Genomic DNA, 23,562 nt, shown 5'->3' on the forward strand with positions numbered 1-23,562 from the left:
ATCTTGACGGCGGTGGGGACGAAGAAAATGAGGAAGCGAGTCGCGCACAGTTACGGATGAGGGCCAGGGAGCTTCCGCATGCCATCTTCCGGAATCTACGCAGTATTGCGCCACCTTGGGGAGGCTTCCTGAATATTCTTCGCTGCTGGTGGGATGCTCATTTCTTTCCTCTCTTGGTATGCATTTCTGTGGGGAGCAAAATGGCCCCGCCCGAGAAGTGGTGATTCCGCGCTTTGAAACGAGCCTATAGGTAGCCTAGCAAAATTGGGACTGCCCAGAGGGGAAGCAAGGTTATTCGGCCTGCAGGGGATGGCCATAACGCTTCGCCGGTCTTTGCACGTGGCCTCATGTCGTCAGGTGTGTTCTTCATCTGCCGTCATAAATTCGTCACTTCTTTGTCTGTCTCTGTGCAGGGGTTTGTGGTGGCGCTGCTGTACTGCTTCTTGAACGGCGAGGTGAGTACCAAGCCATCTTAGACCAACGCTGCCGATCGGCTATGCGTTGCTTGACTAAGAGATTTACCTCCATTGAACGTAATGTTTGGTATGGTTACCCTCGCAGCATATAAATTACACTCACGAGATACCAGATAACCTTGCATATACAGTGATGTCTCACCAAAAATATACCCGCCAGCTCATAAGCTGTGGCGTTTTTCAGGAGGTGGGTTTCTCTCTGTGTCTTCACGCGGTCCTTTGCTCTTTGCCTCTCACACAGATGCCATTTTACTTTCTCTCGTCTTCTTTTTCTTCTGCCTGGTTGCACTGTGCTTGCCGTCAAGTGAGGTTGCTCGGACCCCTAATCGCAACTGCTTATCACCGCCAGGTGCAGACGGAGCTTCGCAAGTTGATCCAGAGATGGCGCTGCGATCGGCGAGGGCCCGGCCGAGGCGACAAGCAGCTCCAGCACCGCCACTCGCTCTTCACGCAGTCCGTCACGTTCCTCAGCAGAGGTCGGAGTTCCATCCAATCGTTGCACTCCGGTGAGCATCGCGCGACACCGCTCCGCCCGGATCCTCCCGCCACGGGCCGCCGTAGACCCCCGCTCGCTCACCCCTCAGTGCACCCCCCCCCTCCCCAGGCTGGACCTACGCACGCGGGACAAAGTGGGCCAGACAAAAAATGTTCCCAGAGCTAGGCGTAGTAACTCGATACTTGCAGCGATTTGAGCCGGTCTTGCTTTTGCCCTCTCAAATTTGAAGACAATTGAACTTCGAATCTCCATTTTGGCGACCCCCAGGTGTGGGGCGTAGATTTATTTGAACACGGACATCCCTGTGCTTGAACCCGCGTTGTAGGTCCAGCTTCTGCTCCCGGAGTGCTTTTTCCCTACCTTCCCCACTGTCCGTAGCCTCTCCCCTCGCGCTGAGCGTGTCTTGCGAAAGCATTTCCTCGCATGCTTGTAATTATAGTCGTTACACAAAAATTCCCCTTTTAAGCTTTTGCGCAAGTATCGAATGTATGCGCTCAAAACAATTCTACGCAGAAAGCTTTCACCTGTGCTTGGAACGAAACCTTAGCCGTTCCAGTTTTTCCTCTGAAGGAAGCTAAAACGAAAGAAAGCTCATTATTTTACGCAACACCAGACTGAAAGGGGGCAAAGGAAATACGAAAACTGAAAGACGTGCATTGCCATGTCGTTCTCAAGTCATTTCCTTCTCGTCGTAGTGCTTCGAGTACTCAAAATGTTATAGGCCTCAAAACAGAATGCGTTAGATGATCTTAAAAGCAAGTATTTTTAGCCATCTAATTGAGGTTTAACGTATTTCTCCGTGATTAAAAAAAACGTACGTGTGCAGTGTTCTCGTTTCTAGGACTGTTCGCTTTCAAACAATACCTTCTAAAAAAATGCGGGCTTAACGAAAAGAAGAGGCACCCTAAAATAACCCGGATTTTGTTTTAAAAAAGGCACCCAAATATTGGTTTCGGCTGTGCCGGAAAGGGATAACGCATTTTCTGTCCAACTGTAGTAGTAATTTATGCAGCCTTGATACTGGGTAGCGGTCTTCATAAAGCGTTTATGCTTGAGAAAGTAAAGAGATATCCCATCAAACGGCACTGCTTTCTTCCTCCCCTCTGCGTTTAGTTGAGTGGCGTACTTTTGCCGGCCACACTAGGGAGCGGTAACCTTTCAGACTTGGAGATAACGACGTAGTCGGGGGAAGGGACCACGACTCCGATGAAAGATCTGGGCAGTGTGCCGCTCCGTCCGCAGCACCCACATCCTCCTCGGACCCAAGCGAAAGTTCGGCGGTCAAAACATGCTCCTCCTTGTACCGACGAACGTAAACAAAACTTTTCACGTAGCACACAACCTTTCTCCGGGTTTTGTGCTACGGGCCTCTATTACAGGAGTTAAGAAACGTGCGTTAACGCCCTAAGCCGCATACTTAGATAGATACGTACCGGGCAGAATGCGTATTCAAAATGAAAGCTATATTGTGAGACTGTGGACCAAGCGAGCTCTTTATTCCCGCTGGCAAATATGGCGGCCCCTCCTCAAAAGACGAAGATGCGAGATGATGATGAATATTCACAGATGAAGACGAGGGTCACGCACTGTGCTCACACTATATAATATCATGATGATACGCGAGAAGCTTGGAGATGTTAGTATTTTGGACGCTGGGAGCAAGAGACTGATTTAGACAAATAAACCAGCTCGTATGGCTGCCCAAAGTTCTCATACTAATACACTGCCCTTGAAAAAAAAATTACGGCGATTACTGATTCGTGGCAATGCTGATGATCCCATTGCTACTGCTGTCCTTTTCTCAGCTAGCGCATCTTCCTGCTTACAAGCCCTGGTCGCTCATTTGCACCCCGCGTCCTTCGCTCCAGCTTGCGCACAGCGCTGTTCCTCCATGCGACTGACACGAGCTCCACCCGCACATGGCAACTCCGGAACTGGTAGCGAAGTGTGAGCGCTCCCTGCTTCATTGGCGACCGCTATGGCGAGGCTGCGCTTCTCGGCGGCTGCGCGTCACTCAACTCCTTCGTGCGCGGCCCCCCTCCGCTCCTCCTCACCCACCTATCTGCCCTTCAGCCGGCGTATGTCCGGACATACGCCGCATAGAGCCCTAGTTAGATGGTCGGTGGACCGCGCTTCTGGAGGGGGCCGGTTTCACTCACCGATGCTTCCTAGAGACACTTTACACAGATAACGCCGGCATTGCCATCAAGTGACGCTCGAACTGCTATCTCAGTAACAGCAGTGGTGTGTGTGAAGCGTTCGCCTTACCTGCGCCCCTATGCATTTCTGCATGCATTTCTCACCTACGAACTTCCACCACACCACCCACCCACGCCCTCCAGTAGCCTCGCCCACCAGAAGCCCACCAACGGCAGAGCGATCGAAGCGAAGGCGAAATTAAATTAGAAGATGAAATGGGAAACTGATCAATGTAAGAGCGAAATGTGAAAGCAATACTTATCGGACCTCCTATTTCACAAAAATAACGTGAATGGCTCGAAAAACTTTAGGAATTCACATTAGCTGGGCATTTCAACGTTCACTGAATTTCAGCCCCATACTTAAGCACACGCATGCACACATTTATGATAAATTATTTTTTCTTTATCATCTACAGCTATTTCGTCTTTTAGTAAAACAATCCACCGCGTGAGCGAAGATAAAATTTACGCCACCAGACAGCACTTCCTAGGCGCACCGTAGAACTTCACGATGTTCATCTTTATTTCTTGTTTTTTTTTGGTACAAAATGGCCGTCCCATTCTGTGCATTACAGATTCCAAATGTAGCCGGCATCACTGACTTTGTGAAAACAGCCCTGGACCCTTCGGAACAAAGCTTGAAAAGTAGCGTCCACGATTGTGGACGCCGTGCCGCAAGAGAATATACTGCTAAACAGCAGCCTCGCTTGGCATGGGAACCTTTTACGCGCCCTGTACGTGTTTGAGAGGCGGAAATCGAGATGTCGCGCGATATCCTGCGCATCCACGGAAGAGCTTTCTGGTTACGCAACGTAATTATCGAGGGCGGAAGGTCTATCGCTACTGTCAGTATACAGTTGTAAAATGTGACTTCAGAAAGAACGGGAACATGACTTCATCGGTGTGGATTTCAACGCATGGAACCTCTTCAACGAAATCGTTGGTGTTGTGTATGTAGGCAATGCTCGTGTCGAAGAGTCTCGTGATGACTCGCGACTTAAAGCGACGGCACTACGTTTTGCTTTCACTGTGAACAAGGCTCCCGTGCAGGAGCCGAAACGTCATTTAATTTGTTTCTTGGTCGGTGCCATTTTATGTTTCTTCACTTTTTTGTATGGTAGTTAATTCAATCCAGTGCGTTTACATAAATCCCCGAAGGTGCGGCACTTTTTAAGCAAGGGAGTAATTGCTCTTTAAAATCCACCCAAGCCCAGCCTTGCAACTGCATAGGACAGCTATACAGCCCATGACAACCGCCTGTCCGAGGCTGTCGCTTTACCTAACCTAACCATCTACCAACTAACCTAACCAGAATGGCTAGGCAATGGCAGGTGTGGGTCGAATTGATCACGCTGTCATCCCGGCTCTCCTTCGTAGCCATACATGGCTGTACTTGGTTGGATTCGTATGGCTCCCTCACTTAATAAGTTAAGTTACATATAGGCATGCGGATCCTTTTGTAGAAAGCACCACAGATGTCTGGCTGCTGCAGATATTAGCATTTTTGTTCACCTGCAGTGTCTCTAAAATCTCTCTAATCAGCCGCTTCGAATGCCTGAACAAAAATGAAGTTCTCTCAAGAAATGGGTAGCATTTATTCTTAATTTGTTATTTTATTCGTTTATTTTTATTTATCTTTATTATTTAGAACATACTGCAGACCACAACAGGCTGAACAGACAAGCATATTTTAGTAGATGTAAAAAGAAGTCACCGAACAGAATAGCAACACAGATGTGGGAGAAAAATGTGTGCTCAAGGCCACTCAAACAGTGACAAGCTGTAAGGTGGTTCCAATCGGATATCGTACTCGGAAAGAACGAAAACTTACAGCAGCCAGTTTTGGCAAGTTACGGCGTTAGTGAGTGCGTCCCTTTATGTCGGGTGGTTAGAGGGAGAAGTATACCGATGTGGCCACAGGCTGACTTGTACGTTTCAGCTGCCGACGGACAATGAACTACAGTTCTTGGAGCTGCACTTCTGACCCGGCCATGTCTGCTGGCTGCACTTTTCTCTCTCGGAGCAGTCGCTGCTCACCGAGCGTTACTACGAGACACTCCGAGTAGTCGGAAATGAGATCTGCATATCGGATCTACGAGCTGCACTTTCGATATCCCGTTTCCCTAGGCTGAAAGAAAGCTTTTCTACATAAATATTCAGATTAAAGACTGCCGGGCGCTCTAATCATATCAATGCCTGGGTATCCGGAAAGCTGCTCACCTGGCTCGAAGGGTATTTGCTCGGAATGAGCGCCAAAGACCAGTTGTATTTCTTTACATGCTCAAGGTATCACATGCTCTACGGAATGTTTACTTTATCTAGTGGCCGAGCATACATCGGGCAGACCTGCGGGTGAGATAGTGCGCGCTCAGGGGAACATATGTCGCCAGTGAAGTCGGGGGACTAATCAAATCTGCCACGCAATTTTTTAAATGTGGTCCGCTTTATGACAGAATTTCAGTTCTGTTCAAGTACTCAAACCGTCCGATTAGAGAGAGAGAGAGACTGTGGAGGTGTTCCATAACAACAAAAAATGCTAATACTTGCATCGACCTGTCCTCAGTGGATGTTTACATGACGGAAATCGCATATCTGGATACAATTTATCTTTATTCGTGGACACGCGGTGTTTCTGTTTTTTGTTGGTGGTTTTATTTTTGCCAATAGTCGTGGAATCAAATCCTGTTCGCAGCTCTCAAGTTTCGATAGATGCGAAATTAAAAGCACTCGTGTGCTTTGCGATATCAACGCACGCTAAAGAACTCGGCGTGGTCAAACTTCACCCTGAGCCGCTCACATGCGGGCTCGGTACGTTGAATTCGAAGTTTCCAGAACATTTGTGTTTACTGTCCTTACTCCTTCCCATATAAATGTGTTTTGTTTTTCGACATAAATTTCAGTGGCTGTTAAACTCTTGTGTCTTACATTGTGTGGGTATTTTCGAGTTGAAATTGGAATACTGATTTCTTACCACCTTGCCCACTTAGCTTCCATCTGCAGTACAAAAGCCGGAAACACTTCTCCAGAATGAAGCAAAAAATGAAGGGAAAACCGAGACACGGGACCAGAAGAAAGCACACACACAGTGTCGCCGCTCCTGTGTCTCGTTTTTCGCATTTTTTTTTCTGCTACAACATGAATAGCCAACTCGCCAAGCAATTCACACTTCCCGATTAAAGCGTCAGCAGTGGACAGGACAAACACCCTTGGCAAGTCATCGTCGCTGGTTGCGCCATGAGTGTCTCGACTGAAATTCGTCTGGGCACTGTTTCCAACGCGTCGAATGAGCGTCTCTAAATGCATTGGAACACTCTCATGAACTGAATTCTGTATGACTGCAGGATGACTTGTCCCCGGATACGCCGCACTGAAGTGTATTCTTTCTGGTATCGACTGGCGCATCCACCATGGGCCGGACGCCAATAGGCATTGCGTACCAACAGAACTCTACCGAGTTCTGACATTGCATGTATACAAATGATGAGCACGCAGGCAATGGCAGTCTGGTCTGGCGGGACCCGCTACTTTTGTCGTTACCGTCCAGTAGGGCTTTCTCCCCTGCTGGCGTGCACTGCAGGCGGGTGCAAAATGGATGAAGTCGGACGCCAGCTGCGCGCAAAGGCGAGGGGCGTCGGTCTTGGTCATCGTCTACGTCACGTAAAGAGAGCCACTCAGTCCGATTACGAGCGGCATGAATGCAACGCTGCCTTCCCGCTCTCGCTTGCTTCCTCTGCCTTTGAACTACCCGTTGCGTCTATGCCACGCGAAGGTATAGCATATAAGCGCAATTTACGCGTAGCGGGTACCTTCGCGGGTACGCGTCGCGGGTACCTTGACCTTCGCGTAGCGGGTACTGTTCTCAGCTTTCGCACCGAGCAATATTATTGTTTTCGAAATAAGACACAATTTTCTAGGTAATATAAATTTACCGAGCTTCATTTAACTAAGTCGTCAGGGAAGGTTATAGTCGTGAGACAGCGCAGACGTCATGGTAACAGCGCATCAAGGGTCCCTGGCCATTGGTGACAAGGACTTTATTTTTAGGCAGCACTTGTTAGCTCCTGTGCATCACTCTAAAACTGATGACACTGCGCCCTGCAATGCTTATTTAATTTTCTTTATTTTTATTTGTTCATAACGCATGAGAAGAATTCAGCACAACGGCGCTGTTGTGTCGTGCTCCTTCCGCCTCGTATTTCCGCGTCAGCTGCTGCAGCATCATAAAACCCGCTGCTCCAACTAACGCAGCAACTCGTGCTTTTATTTCCAAGCATGCCTCAAAGCTGTACCCGAAAATAGCCCTGCCCCTGTCTCCGAATTCATCTGCAAAAACCTGAGATTCGCGAACAGGATAAACAGCGCGGCTCGGGGTTTTCGACTGCCGCTGGAGAACCTTCACGCGGCACATCTGTGCTGCTTCGGACATTGCCGTCGTCCGTATCGTCTTCTTTCGTCTTTTCCGACGCTGCGATTGCGCGAAACAAAGCACAACATTCGGAGAAGCAAAAAACAAGTTCGCTTGGCGCGCGATTTTACAATATGGCAGTTGCATGAGTGCATATCTCGGTGTGTTGCGCATAAAAGCCAATAACCCCCCTGCGGGACATGATATATATATATAAAAACGGCAAGCTTTGTTTGTTACATTACGCTCTGATCATACGTGTACCGAGGTCAATGGGCAGTAGAGAAAAGAGTTCAATCGGCAGTTGCGAACAGAATGGAACAGAATGTACCATCTAGCCCAACAAAAAGCTCTTCTAAACCACGAGAAATAACACTCGAAAATCACTCTTTGTGCCACGGCTTCCTCCTTGCACCGGAGCCATCTTCTACGGCGTCCCTCATTGCCTAATTCGCTTCGGGATGGTAAGCCCCATAGAAAAAAACAAAAAAGCCAAAAACCTTCTATATGCATGCGACGAAATTATCTTGGTGCTTCTCTGAGCCTCCTGTCGCGTTTTTGCGGAATCTGCTTATTCTTGCATAAGTTTAGCAACCATAGAATGTCGGGAAAACCAGTTTGATTTTTACTCGGCCTGCTATTTCGAAATTATGCGATTGTCTACGAGGGCAGGGTTGATACCTTCTTTTGTTTCTTCTTAGCTGGAGCGCTGGTGGCTGGTTTTTCTGTGCCTCGAGGGTTCTTAAGCATGCAATCGGCCACCGAGCCTAGAATTCGTGCGGGACCCCCCCATCTGTAAACCTTGCTGCTTAAAACTGCTGTTGACAGCATGTGGGCAAGGTTTGTTTCAGAGCGTTAGAAAAATAGTACAGTCATCACCAGCTCCGACTGTGCAGAGTGTAACGGAAGCAAAGGTCTATTGCCTCCATGCTGGTACATCCAGCAGCCATGGAGCTTAGACAGCAAGGCTTTAATATCTAAATATTGAATGACGTCATCAGCCGAGATTCAATGTGTTTTGGTCAACGGGCTGAGACATTCACTAAAAAAATGATTAAGTTGAATACATCAGTTCACAATGTCAGAGTTACAAAGTGATAGAAAGTCATCCACGAATCTAAAACGTTTTAAAACCTTAAAATCATTAAACTCCTGCAAGATGCCAACGAATAATTGGTCGAAGTAAGGGAAAAGGCAAAATCTAAGGAGCGGCATTATGCGTGACCCTACTCCTTGCACCTGAAGATAAACCGCGCCATTACATGTGGCACAGTCCAAATAAAAGGTGAGTATTTGAAGAAAACCAGTGACAGCCATGGTTATTGCATCTTAAAAGGCACACCGTCAATCTGATCAGTGCACTCATCCGCGCAGTGTAGCAACTCCTGGCGTGGCAAGGTGCAATACAGATCCTTAATGTTGATTGAACAAGGCGTGAAACCTTTGTCTTGATGTGCTTTGAGAAAACTGATAGCCCGGCAAGAATGCTTCACCAGGAATTAATCCTCAATTCTTAAAAGGTTAGGCTACTTTTGCAGGAAAAATGCAGCTGATTTTAGTCAGTTTCTTGACTCTGATCCGATAACACTGAAGAGATGTCCAGTCTTGTAGGTCTCGGCAGCAAACATGAACTGAAGGCTGTTGCGTCCACTTTTGTCACTACTGTGAACCAGCGGAGTTAATTTCACTTTCTTTCAGAGCTGCATTCCTTCTTATGCAGGGAATGCTTACGCAGGGAATTACTTCCAGAATCGTATTGTACTTCCAGAAGTTTTCGGAGCACACCAATTTCGGCCACAGAGCCTTTGCTCCGAAAAAAATATTTATAGAAAACACGAAAAACACCACCCTAGTGTGCCGACAGTAGTCACACGGACTGTAAGCGGAGATAGGAAATTACCCGCCTTGCAGGCAGATGGGGTGAAGCAGGCTTACACTGCGGGACCGTATCCACTACCTCCGAGATACATCGCTCTCACTTTGTTTCTGGCGTGGATCTCGCCACTTGCCCTACAAGGAATAACAGATCAGGCGCAGTCTTCCTCAGCTCCGCGGCGAACTTCGGACCGAAAGAAAGCACAGGCTGCATTTCCTAAGGCAACCGGACTTCTGAAAAATGTTTGAAAGTCCTTTACCGCCTTCGGATGTCATGCAGAGGGCCTGCTTGAAGCTGTGATAAAATTGTTTGCCACGTGCGGGATGCGGTGTGAAGATACTCTTGGTGAAGATCGTTGATGATGATGATGATGATCGTCATCATCATCATCATCATTAATCTTGCATGAGTGACGAGCATCTTGTCATGCATTGTCAAATATATCGGCAAGACAGGCGTAGGCCAGGTTGAGAAAACGTGGCGGTGACCGCTCGAAACCGAGACCAGACATCATCATCATCATCAACCTGACAAACGCCTACTACAGATAATCCATAATAGCGCGACAGACGGGACAGAGAAGAGAGGACACAACACAGAGCGCTACAGGACAAAGGCCTGTCCTACATCTCTCGAATTAACCCTGCCCTGTGCCAGCAGCGGCCACTTTATCCTCGCAAACTTTTTAATCTCATCCGTTCAACTAACTTTCTGCCACCCCGTGCTACGCTTGCCCTCTCTTGGAGTCCAGTCAGTTAACTAAAATCGGTTATCTTGCCTTCGCATTATATGCCCTGATAGAAAACACGTGAAATTACCGAGGCGAACAACATCGTATGCAACAAGAACACACGTGTGTGGGCGTTCCTTCTGAGCTACTTTTTGAGGAGGAGCTGCTGTTTTTTAGGACAAGAAGGTGAAAGGAACGCCAGGTTGACATGGCTGAAGTGAGTGTTGATTGTGGTTCTCTGCATTCTGTATATTCCGGAGTGCTTCTTAAGTAAATTCAAGCTGCCGATTCAGCACCGTATTTGTCACTTCTTTCTACATTCCCGTGTCCTCTTCCGCTGCTATTGAAGGACGCAAAGCCAACTCGCCCAACAATTCACTTCGCTAAACCATATCCAACAATTATGAACAGAAGCATTTTTGAGCGGTAAACCGTTTATGAACCCAATTTCTTTATATAATGTAAAATTTCACTATAACAATCAATATATCTGCAGATCACCCGACGGCAGTCTTGCTTTTTTTTTTATTAACGTTCTTGCTATCGTCAAAAGTGTTCCAAATTGTTTTTCTATGGCGGTCTTAACTGTTCGATGCGATCGATGGAAACACTTTAAAAGAAAGATATTGCTACACATCAGAAGAGTGAATCATTATCTTCAATACTTCTATAACAATATCTTACAATTTACAATTCTCCAAGTTTCAAAATTTTTGTCCGTGAATGCTGGACATGTCAAGCGCCAGAGCTAATACCCCAAGTAACTTTCCGACCTGCTTCCAGAACTGTGGCCTCTACGAAATCGCACAGTGCAGAACAGGCTGTTCGTACCTACAGCTTTCCGTTCCAGCCGTCTAATGGAGCCCTGAAACTGCTAAGCCGTGGACGGGTTGCTGCCGACTTCAAGAGATTCTGAACAGTGGCGATGCTACACGAGCTACCGGGAGGTGAACCCCGTGGGCTCTTTAATTACTACACATGCTGCCAGTCCCATGTCGCATTATAATAGAATGGCGCATGTTAAAAAACTGACAGTGGCCTAGCTCGGCTATGCCAGGATGGATGTACGTAGCGAAAGCTGAGGCATAGCTTCGTTAACCTTAGTTAATCTTGATTGCAAGTCCAGGTTAGTCTGCGGTTGGTCACGCGGCTGGTCACGTGGTTGGTCACGTGGTGCGGTGCGACCACGGTGGGAATGCGAGCACGGAGAAACTGCGAGTTCATGGCCAATGTAGCTTTCGCTACAAAAGGAACAGAATAAAATAGATAAATATTGCATCAGCCCGGTACAAAATGCAACGAAAAATGGCACTGCGGTATGAGGGCGTATAGGTAAACAACACATAAAAATTCAAGCAATAGATAAACTTCTCAGTTTCAGGCAGTAAGAGTAAATAATGCTACGAAAATGGTCCCTGCCGCAGCCCTGTGGGACTAGCGGACAACGGCGAGGAAAAGGCAGGGAGTGCGTGTCCATCTTCGGTCCTCTGCCAACGAGGCCTGTAAATAAACCCCCTGTTACAATGGGAACTGTATATGCCAGGTGTTGCAGGGAAGACGTCAAGTAATTTTCAAAAATGTTTGAAGTAAAAATATGGATTTCGTGGCATGGTATTGCCAGCTTTGGCCGACACCAGGAAACTGGTGAATCATCTTAACTAGTAAGCTGGTTAGCTAATTTTCAATAATCAACTTTTTAACTATTAGAGTTGGGCGCCTGGTTGCAATCAAAGATCTGTAGCCGGTCGTTGGTAACCGCCATATCACTCTTTAGAATTTAGAAAACTCGATTACCCTTGCCATTGTAGCTGGACAAAATTTGGCTTTTTCGACTAGTTACGTGCACTGGAGGGGTTGCTTTCCCTGCATTCTTTCGAAAGTGCATGTATTTTCGCACGATGCAGCCAAATTTTGAAGAGCTGCAGCGGCGAGGGTAATTCCTTTTTTCGAAATTCTAAAAACTGATAAGGCTATTACTAACGATCGGCAACAAATCTCTAATTGCACTCAGGCACCTAACCTAAGGTAAAAAGGTAAGTATTGAAAATTAGCTAATCAGCTTACTAGTTGAGATTATCCACCGGTTTTCTCGTGTCGGCCAATACTGGCAATACCATGCCACGAAATCCATATTTTTACCTCAAAAATCCTATTTTTAAAAATTACTTTAAATCTTCCCTGTAACACCCGGTATAGAAGAAAACATTGGTAACAAATATATTCAGCGTAGTGACGAATAACCGGACTGCAATAAAACAAATCGCCGAACAAGTGCTCCAAAACAATCATCACAGACAACCGGCCGCTTGTAGTCTCCTAATCAAGTAAAAAGTTACAGTCCATTTCCAATTACAGCGTCAATAAGGAACGTTCGGCAATAGCTACAAACTTTTCAATGATGAGCAGCTCGTGATAAGCGGGTCAAGGTCATTTCATTCACGTATTGTTAGCAGAAAGAGTATTTGAAGCAGTCTGGCCAGAATGTGTAATCGTTTAGTGTGTGCCAGTGTTTATGGCGCGTAGATCTAGTGTCTGGAGTATATATGCATTTTGACGCGTCGATGTTTATGACTGTTCATGATGTATCTGGCGCATGAATCTTACGCGGACTAGTTTGTCTCTCGTCTGCAGGATAAGCATATCAGCTGTATTAAGTAGCTCAGTTGTTTAATCAGTCTGTCTATTATATTTATTGTAAATTAATTTCACTGTCTTTCTTTGTACTCGTCCTACTTTATTTTCGTGTTCCTTAGTTAAGAGGAACCAGAGTGTATTAGCATATTCCAGTACTGGTCTCACAAGTGCACTGTAGGCTGACAACTTCGTTGCGATGCTGCGAGCGTTACGCGCCTTTTGACAAAAAGCAGTCGTTTGAAAGCAGTGGATTTGATGTAACTTTATGCGGCAGTCCCATGTGAGGCCATGATATTATTAATGCAAGATATTTATTTTCCTAAACTGGAATGATAGGAGTATCATTTATGATATTCTGAAAATCAGATTTTCCTTCGTAGTTATTCATAAAGTGTCATATTTTTCAATCTCTTGGCTCGTCTGCTAATCTTTAAACCACTGTTTACAGCCTCAGCGGCGTTGTTCAAGGCAGGCGAATTAATATCGCGGTAGATGACAGAAACGTCTGCGAAAAGCCTGATGTTAGAGCAAATAGTAGATGACAAATTATTAATATATATAATGAACAAAACAGGAGCTAGAACGCAACCTCGCGGTGCTCCCGGTGTTACAGAAACTATAAGCGCTGTCACAGCAGCCTTTAATCCAAGTCACTATGGAGCTGTTACCTAACGTAGATTCGACTTTTTTATCAGTTTCTTATTGCATACTCAGTCGAAGGCCTTCGAAAAATCTAGTAGGATTACATTCATTGTTTCTGGATTATCCATGCTAACGAATATGTCATGTACGACCGTATTTTCCGTACTAAGTCAGCGGACTGTACATCTTTAAAATTTGAAATTTCGCGTTCTTCGTACTATAACAATATGTGTGGGCTATATATGATTCAATTTTTTAATGTTGTCTGCCAGAACTGATTAAGCCTAAACTGGCTGTCAAAGTTTAAAAAATACGTAGCCCCACTGCGCCTGCGATATTTTGCTGTGATAAGAGCAGATTGCGAAATCAGCGCCCATATGCAATCGGCTTCGATATGCCAGCGAATGCCGCTCGCGGTAACTGCTTTTCAGAGCGGGGTTTTGTGAACACGTGTGCAAAACCTGGATGAATAACGCCAGGGGCGGCGAAGTGACGCCTCATGTTATGGCTGCTGAAGAAGGCATCCACGAAGTTGTCCTCAATGGCTTCACAAAAGCCGGATTGTAAACTGCTGGAATAGAAGTGTCGGATTCTGAAGGCGATGAAAATGAGCCTTCCGTTTTATTCCGACAGCCCCGGGGAAAATTATTTTTACGGGCTTTTATGCGGTCTATGAAAGGCCCAGAGTTCTATTGTTTGACAATAGAATTTTTGCGTATCGCTGACAATCTGAAAAACTTATTTCCATCCTCAGTTCGGCCCTGCGGACTGTACAGCGGCTGCGGAAAATACGGCACTTCTATTAACCGCGTGATTGTAGAAAGTCCTCTCCCAAACCCTTGTTGTAAAGAAGAATATATACGTTCCCGTGTGAGATATGCTGTTAACGTGTTTGAGGATAATGTGTACAAGGAGTTTGAAAACGGTGCAGGTTAGTAATATGGGCTTGTAGTTTGAAATGTTTTTGCTTCCTGACTTGTGCAAAGGTAAATCTCTCGCAATTTACCACTCATGAAATAGGGCATATAATGATAATGATTTCTTAAAGCAATCCACACGTTTTTTTTTTTATCAACACTGCGTACTTCTTCAGAAAAGCGTCATTTAGATTGCGTACTCTCGCTTCTGTCACCGTCAAAAGTTCCGGGCGCCTGTGATAGGAAGCGTGTATGCGGGGGAGTATACCATCAGCTCCTGTGAAAACTTATTGAAAATAATTATTTAGGAGAGTAGCTGTAACTTTGTTTCGTTCTCGGGAGGATTCCGCTGCTTTTCTATTAGGCTTAAGATAATCCCAGAATTTCCGGGACAAACTTTTAAGAACGCTTGAAAGCGCGTTCGCGAAGTAGTTAGTTTCGGATGACTAAATTTCTTATTTCATGTTTTGGATAGCTATAGGAAGGAGGTATTTAACGCGTGGTTATGATTTCATCTGTTTCCGCAGTAGCTCTACTCTGCGCTTCTCATGAATTATTTCGCGAGTAATCCAGGATTGTTTTTTCGACTTCTTTATTTTAGTAGGCACAGAGTTTTCCATGCAGTAGGATACAATCATTCTGATTGTTTTTGAAAATTTGTGGGAAATTTCAATGTTTGTAGAAACACTGGTAGATAAATCTTCAAAACAGGAAAGTTTAAAACTTAGTCAAGTTGGTCATATGTTTAGAGGAATTCCCCTAGACGGAGTATATTTTTTTTAACTACGAAGTTTCTGTGGATGCTGTATAGCTTTTTAGTAGCGTATAGCGTCGCTTGGGTGGATGTATATGAGTAATTACTCCCTTATTAAGAATCTACCACACCTTATTAGATAATCAAGCATACTGGTGTCGTCAGCATTGAAAAAGTCAGGGAACTAAATTTGCGATTGTGACTGGACTATGGTATTATGAAGGGGAACAGTGCACAAAGATAGCTTGTGGCCAGATATTCCATGCACGATATCACTTTGTGCTTTATCAGCAGAAAATATGGTCACTTAGAAATATTGTGTCAAGAATGTTTGGTGTGGATCCGTCCACACGTGTAGGTTCATTTACTATGTTCGATAGGTTTAAGTACTAACATGGTGTCGATGACAAGTTCTGAGCAAGCCGAGTGAAGTTCCATCGTCTGCTATTTGATATCAGGGAGATCTAAATCACCTAGCGGTATTAATTTGGATCCTAGAACACCACAACTAATTATACAGAGACTGAAAACTGCCGCGATCTGAGGTAGGACTGCGGTAAACACATCCCACAATAAGACTACGTGAGCCAAAATTCAGTTTGAAAATAGCAGCCTCACGTTTATGGACATCCGACGATACTGCTAAAGGTAAATCCTTTTTAACAAAGATATATCCACTCCACCGTCACGTGTTATTCTGTTTTCGCATATGAATGAATACGTTGGCGGTGCTATCTCAGATTCTAAGATATTAAATGTTAGCCATGTTTCGGTAACGGCAGTGAAGTAGGGTTCAACAGAGTGCAAGGACTCAAGCGATTCTTACTTACTGATGATACGACGAACACTTAGATTTATATTTTTGGTGATTGCGCCGGAAACGACGTGGAGCTTAGCTGTGTACGAGAGAAAACTGCTTGCAAAAGATGCCATCTGTTTTTGTTTGTCTGTTTGCTTGAGTGTGTGTTTGTTTTATAGGTTCAACCGCTGTCTTATATGCTTTCATACTGCGCTCGTCCACTGCAGCAGCAGATGACATGGGGCAGAAGCGTTATCATCAGTGCGCGTGTCGATCGAAAAACCTAAATAATATTTTCTTGGCCCTTCCAGTCAAACAACGTACTAATGGTTTCTCTCGTATTTAAAGGAAAAGGGAAAACGGTGCACGCGCAGTTTCTTTCCGTGAAATAAGTGCCCGTTCGTTGCAACCAGCTGGCGTCAAGCTATAGCAGCGACACCACAGTGCGCCGTCGGAATGAACGGCTCGCCTGAAAGCGATGGCAGCGCCGGCTCGATCCCGCGCGTGAGCCGGCTCCTCTGTTTATACGAGACACCCCCCCCCCCCCCCCCCCCCCCCCCCCCCCGCTGGGAATCGGAACCGGCTTTATCCGCTCGGATTAATTAGGGCCAGCTGCAAATGGGGAGTTGGAAATAAGGCCAGTATTCAGCTCCCTGAGGAGGATCCCCCCAGCAGCGAGTAAATGGCAAATTACGTGGACAAAGAACGGTCCGGCGTGCGGCGAGGATGCTCGCTCTCCCCGCCCCGTCTTCTGGGAAGGTAAGCGAAACAATTGACGCCGCGGCCATAGCGAAGCAAGCACTGAGGACGCCGCCTGGAGTCAGTTGCTGTACGACTTCGAGAATTAGCTTGCACCCATAAGCTGCAAATGCAGTCGCGTTCGTTTAGGCACCACTGGTCGTGCGTTTATAACAAACGTGGCCTTCTTAACAGCTCTGCACCTGTAAAACAAACACGTGAAGGCACCGCAACCGATGAGCTCTTCCCCATACGCTGCTGCAGTATAAATCGTTACAAAGTCTAGAAGCTTCTCAGTGGTGTATACGGTATGCATGTGAAAGGCCGGCGGACCTCCAAATGTCGGCCTCGAACGAGGACCATGATGCTGCGCGAATCGAGGAACAGCTCACCGGCTGAAACTGTAGGCTTTCATGCAAAGAGGATAAGCCTGACCTCTGAATATTTTACACACAGATGCTAACCAGTAGAAACAGCGCGTGGCTTCTCCTCGCTTTATTCGTGCGTGAGTCGCAAAGGAATAAGTTTAGCATGCATGTTGTCATCAGCCCTGCTTTACACAATAAAGTGAGGCCAAGCTGTTTCTGTAAATTTACCGTTGTTACTCGTCTGAGCTATTCTCTGGCCGCCTTGCGCCTCAGTACGTGAGCTGCATCGACAATGCATGGACACCACCGCCCGTGGTGCGCCTATAGCTGTGCTCTTTCTTTTGAGCCGCGGTTTGGGTTCGCCGCGAGTTTTGTTTAGACACGCTTGTTGGCACCGCTGCTCTGCCGGTTACCCAGAGACCCGCTGAGATGTGTCTGCTGTTATGAACGCTATGCACGCGGGAACTTGGCTACCTGAACGAGCCTCAATTTCGCAGAGACATCGCAACAACGAACAGAGAACACCCTTTGGCCGAACGTCATGTGGGCGGAGGTTTCAAAAAAGTTCGCCCGTAATAAGAATGTAACCGATGCTACTGCGCTGCGGATACTTGATCGTAAGCTTTTGAATTCCCCTTTCACGGGAACGCCCATCCGACTTTCTTCCGAGCGTGCTCATGGCCAACGAATGCGAAGGTTGGAGTCCACAAACTGGATGTGATTTCCCTTTCACCTTTGGTGTCATGTCGTTGGAGACTGTCCACCTTAAGTTATACCGGGACAGAAGTCAAGCCCTTGTAGGCGAATGTGAAGGAGGGCGTCTTTTGCTCTATCAATATTCGACTCTGGTTTGATAGCACGTGACAGAGTAATGGATTGGACGTAAAGGCAACACCAACACTAGTTTCGCCACACTGGCTCCGGTGATAAGAGGCTCGCAAGCATGACCTTGTACGCTCTTTCAGCGCTAGCATGCCGTAGTCTAAAGCTCCAGCGGGGCCCAAGACAAGCTTTTCCGGGTGTACCACGGCAGCCGGAGTGGACGGTGATATGGGTTGGCCAGAAACGGCTGCATTATTGGTTGGTCATGGCAGCCATTGCTTCCGCTTCGTCTTGTAGCTCTGCGCACACTCCGAGCGCGTCAATTTACTTAACGTCTTAGCATTTTGCGCCCGCTAATTTGATGAACCGAGATTCGCACATTGTAAGGTGTGTTTCAGCGAGGCGGCTATCGCACATTTCGAAAGAAACCGAATGCCTCTCTTTCATCGTCATCATCATTATCAGCCTAACTACGCCCACTGCAGGACAAAGGCCTCTTCCAGATGTCCTCCACTTGACTGTGTCCTGCGCCAGCCGTGGTTCACTTATCCCCGAAAACCTCCTAACCCTATCCGCCGCCTGAGTCTGTACCCTCCTGCCATGTTAGCTTTCACGTGGAATCTACTCCGTTAGCCTAATGAACCCACGGTTGTCTTGCCATCGCATTACGTCCCCATGCCTGCTTCTTCTTGGTTCTTGCTAGGATATCATGAACTCGCTTTGTTCCCTGACCCACTCTGCTCTCTTCTTGTCTCTTAACGTTGCACCTGTCATTTTTCTTTCCGCAGCTCACAGCGTTGTTCCCAACTTAAAGGGCTCCTTCGGCACACATTAAGCATGCAGTTTTTATCATTTATTTGCATAGCGTTGGACATGGTGTTGCCTCAGCGCCCATTGATCATGATTTAAGTCATGTTTGAGCCCGGGTAACTTATGTTTGAGCGGTATGAGCATCCGCCCCGTATGCTGGAGGTGCTAAATTCGACCTTCAGTGCCACCGGGTACCCACCGGTTTCCAACGGGTAAAAGCTTTTCTCTAGGCTGGTGCTCGGCTTCTCTTGGGTGATATGTTTGGAAATGGGTCTGTAATCCCACCTTGTGCAACGAAAATACTTTGCTACAGGCTTTCCTTGGCCAAAGCTGCCAACGTATCATTCAAATTTACCTGAATCATCATGTTTAATATTTTATTTCTCTCCGGAAGTCGACATTTCGCACTGACACAGGCGCCTTACAATGGCCATTTTTGGCGGCGGATTTGATGTGCAAAATGAGATTGGGTGCTGCCTTGATGACTCGCTGAGCGTGCACTCTGAGAATTACGACTCAACTGCTGCGTAAGCAGCACCAGCACTGCCCATTTTCTCTTTTTGCTTTCTTCAACTTTCTACACATTTAAACGCGACTGAGGTGGTTGATCTATACCACAATGAACTAGTATATGATCTACTGTCGAATACAACTCAAGAAAGAAGCAGGAATTGGAGCTCAAAGTTAGCTCTCCAACCGCTGACATCGACCGACTGTCATGATGTCGCGGTTAATCCCCGTTGCAGCTGCTAGTGTGGCATCGCAGGAGGCCACCTAGTGGCGCTACTACCTAACCTTCTTGCTTAGCGTCGGTGTTATCTCCAGTTATTTTAATGTGCGGCAATGAAGTTCGCACTCAGGTGCTTGTGGAACACCCCCCCCCCCCCCCCCCCCCCCCCGCCCTTCCCCTGCTCGGCACACACATACTCCTTTCCAACGGTGACCTATAAATCCGTGTCGTTAAGGTCGCTACTTTTCACCTCGCCTAACATCTCCACATCCCGCACGGTGCTAGGGATAAGCGCTCAATATGATGCCTATTTCTCTGTCAATTTCGCCGCACGAGCTCTTCCAAGTCCCCTGCTGGTACTCCAGTGCGGAATAAGGTATTCATAATTCGTGAACTGCTTCGTTCAGCGGAGTTTATTATCTTCCCTGCTATTCCTAGAACTTATGCCGTAATTCCCTACTGCCTGGTAGTTTGCCTGCTTTTGCCTACCTTGACAATAAAACCGCCCACCTGCATAGTGGACTGCGTTTTTGCTTTACTCAGCCCAAATTCCATGTCTTCGTAGAACCTTTCGACCATCTCATGTTCTTGACTGCATGTAGGTTCGTAGGCCTGTACAACCTTCAAATTGTATCTCTTCTTAAGCTTAAATACGATAACCACCACCCCCTCGGTAATGTTGAAGAACTCATTCATGTTACCCGCTTTATTCCTATCAGGAATCCTTCACATGGTCCTTGCCTGTCCGGTAAACAGCGATTGCATAGAATGCGCCCACACTTTAACACTGTATAAGCTCATATGTCCTTTTAACCTCACAAAGCACTATGACATTTCATTTAGGGTCCGCTAGTTCCTCGAATAGCATTGCCGGGTTAACATCAGTCGAAAACGTTCTTGCGTTAAACTTTGTCAGGTTCACTTTCCAATGGCTGCCTGCCCTGAAGCACCCTCCGCTGCATCACAGGCCTGACGCAGCAAGCCCTCAATCCTGCGTGATATCAACACCATTAGAGCGAAAAAGCAAGGCTCATCCCTGGACGAGCACGAGACCGACAGTGAGAGCGTACCAAATGTCTGAACGGGAAAAATTTTAGTTCACAGTGCCGTCGCCCAGATACGACCCAGGATTGCGTTAAACAACTCAAAAGTGCCGTTTCCCACGTCGTTCCCAGAAACCTGTTCATTTCGGCACGCTTTGTTGCATAGTGAAAAGCGGTAACACACATCACTTTGTCCTTTAAATGGCAGTTGTTAAGGACACATTCTCCGATTCTGCGGTGTTTGCATAACACCAATGAGTGCTAGGAAGAAAGGGGAAAGAGGGCGAAGCTGGTGCATCCCGCCGCGCTTATTGGTTAGCACACAATGACGGCTGGAGTGACAGCATAGTAAAGTGACGCGCGCTCTATCAGCGAAGAGGACACGTGCAAAGGAATAAACAACATCATATTCAAAGCCGCAAATAGCTGTGGTTGAATCTCGAGTTACACAGTGATAAGCGGCCGCTCTGTTTTATGCATCCAATTAACGTTCTGCTTCTCCTCCCTTTGCCCTCTCTGGCGCAGTGGACAAGCGCGAAGGTGCGACCAAGAGCCCCTCCCCTAACTCTGCGATGAAGGCCCGCTCCAGCCAGAGGCTTCTGAGCAACGCCGATCAGCTGGACACGCCCACTGTTAAGCGCATGACCAGCGTGGAGGAGTACCAGGACAGCCCCAGAAAAGAGCGCGCAGGACAGGAGGAGCGAACACCCGGAAGCCAGCGCAAGTTTAATGGCGGTGTCGGTGCGCAGTGGGACTCACCCGAGCACGACCACGTAGACACAAGCAAGGACAACCTCCTCGAAGGGGTCATGCAGAGGGAGACCTGCCTCTAAGTGGCCCTCGCTTGTTCCCTCTGTGTCACGTGAGCGCTGTTGTTGTAGAGCGCCAAACCTTTTCCTTGGGTGAAAAAGAAAGCATTCGGGCGGAACGTCAGTGTTCCGGAAACTGCGTTGGCGCAGTTGGCGAGGATGCCCAAACATGTGATGATGCCAAGAATCGACTGCGCCACCATGGCCCGCCGGACAGAAGGAACAGCGTGGCCTCTGTGCGTGTCTGTGTTTCAAGACCGGTGTCTCTTGCGCGCCCGTTGTTTTTTTCGTGTTGCCATCTCAGAAAAAAAGCATTCTTTTTGGGAAAGAAAGGACGGGACGCTCTCATCGTGCACATACAGGACGGCAGTGAGCGCACATTGAGTTCAGTGCCGCCCCTCAACACCAGGCTCCAGAACTCATGGACAGACGCGGCTTCTGTAGGAGCTCAGCTGGAAGGCGTGCTCTCGGACAGCTGTGCTCAGTCTGGCTAGTGTTCTAGTTGCGAGCATAGGAGATGAACTGACCTGGACCTCTGGAAGTCCCACCCACATTTCAGGACCATCGCTTCTCCTGATTGTTCAGAGCCACAGGCACATTATTGTTGATTTTTTACCGGCACAGGGTACCGAAGGTGATCACTTGTTACATTGTGTGCGCTAAATCGGAACGGCAAAATGTGTCCTCCATTCACCTCAGAATCGCAAATCGGTCTGTGCACTGGCCGATTTGATAGAGCTTTCAGCTGAAGCGCGCGAACAGTCCGTATTTAATCACTTGACGTATCCATCATATCCATAGAAACGAGCTTCCCGCGTCTTCCCAAATGTTCACGAGATCTTCACCCAGATGTTCTGTACGGTGTAGAAACCATTGTTTTTTTTCTTCTTTTTGCACGAAGACGCGCAGTTTGCGAAGTTTACATCTTCGTGTCACCATCTTCTCCGCGGCAGTGTTCATGTGCCCATTCCGTTAGTTGTCAGTTAGTTCACTATGCTAGCAGGTATACAAACACAACCGGTCTCATAGATTTCCACTGAAAGTGTAAAACCCACGTGTACATGGCAACCTTTGTTGTGTGAATCAGCACCATGCTTGATTTATCGTAACTGTTCGAGTCATCTAACAATGTCCTGAGGCTGTGCAGCCTAAGCCAGCTAGTCTTTTATCTCATACCTATATTGTGAGCCTGCATTTTTCTTTGCGTTGTGCTGGCTGCGATACTACCTATTGTTATAAACGTGACAGTTGATCGCTGCCTCGTGTTTGGAACCCCTGTTTTGTAAACGCCATGGTCACCTCCTCATTTCGATGCAGAAAAAAAAAGAAACTCGTGCGCTCTTACCACCGCAGTGTATCCTTAAGCCTTTCATCTAGTGCTCTTTCATGTCCCACAGCCCTTGTGATCTCCTGGTGGCCAGAGTGGCGACATATGTTTGTGGAAGTTTCGCACTTTCAGCTCGTTGAGTTCGGACGTATTGGCTTTTTGAGTTTGTGTAGCTAACCTTCGCTGAGCTGCACTCGAGCCACTTCGGCAGCATAACTCTTCTCGAGGCTTCACTCTTGCAGACTTTTTGCCGCAGTACAGTTACATCCGGGGATAAAGTTGATAATAGCTAGCAGTGATTACATGGGACTGTCAAGTTTTACCTTAGGGAAAATTTTAATTTAAAAAATTTTAAATTTGTTATCTAATTCAAAAATTGGTTGAAGTGGGTTAATTATTAATGCAGAAGGACACGAAGCGATTGGACAATACAATATATCCGTGGATTCTGAACCGGTAATCTGATCCCTGTGCTTTCTTTTTTTTTTGTCTGCTGCTGCTTCGTGTCCGTTGCTATGTTTCCACCAGACGCTTGTACATCCAAACAAGTGTTTTATATTGAAATGAGCCCTGCAACACTTTTTAAACATCGCTAATAAACTAGGGTTTGGGTTTATGGGGGTTTAACGTCCCAAAGCGACTCAGGCTATGAGAGACGCCGTAGTGAAGGGCTCCGGAAATTTCGACCACCCGGGGTTCTTTAACGTGCACTGACATCGCACAGTACACGGGCCTCTAGAATTTCGCCTCCATCGAAATTCGACCGCCGCGGCCGGGATCTAACCCGCGCCTTTCGGGCCAGCAGCCGATCGCCATAACCGCTCAGCCACCGCGGCGGCTGATAATAAACTAGTTCAGTCGTTAAGAGGCGTTGCCACGAATATTTCGGCTAAGTATTACACCACAACATGAAGCAGAGAACGCTGGATAATGCTCGAAAATTGGCTTGGTCCTTCCTTCGGCCCTTTAAAACTCGGGCCTTCTT

At 47.0% G+C, this 23,562-nt stretch overlaps 1 protein-coding gene across 11 annotated transcripts in view; it reads left to right on the plus strand.

Moving 5' to 3' along the window:
• Positions 1-22,597, plus strand: part of LOC144126211 (parathyroid hormone/parathyroid hormone-related peptide receptor-like) — a 333,178-nt gene extending 310,581 nt beyond the window's left edge. For 7 of the 11 annotated variants that reach the window (XM_077660241.1, XM_077660242.1, XM_077660245.1 and 4 more), the window contains 3 exons: positions 414-455; positions 826-982; positions 20,967-22,597. In XM_077660241.1, the coding sequence (XP_077516367.1) occupies positions 414-455; positions 826-982; positions 20,967-21,274 (507 nt within the window). In that variant the 3' untranslated portion in view covers positions 21,275-22,597. The remainder of the gene's footprint in view (positions 1-413; positions 456-825; positions 983-20,966) is intronic. The other 4 variants (XM_077660248.1, XM_077660240.1, XM_077660246.1 and 1 more) reach the window with 1 other exon arrangement.
• The last annotated feature ends 965 nt before the right edge of the window (positions 22,598-23,562 follow it).

The sequence above is a fragment of the Amblyomma americanum genome, chromosome 3 (genome assembly GCF_052857255.1).
Source record: "Amblyomma americanum isolate KBUSLIRL-KWMA chromosome 3, ASM5285725v1, whole genome shotgun sequence".
NCBI lineage: Eukaryota > Metazoa > Arthropoda > Arachnida > Ixodida > Ixodidae > Amblyomma > Amblyomma americanum.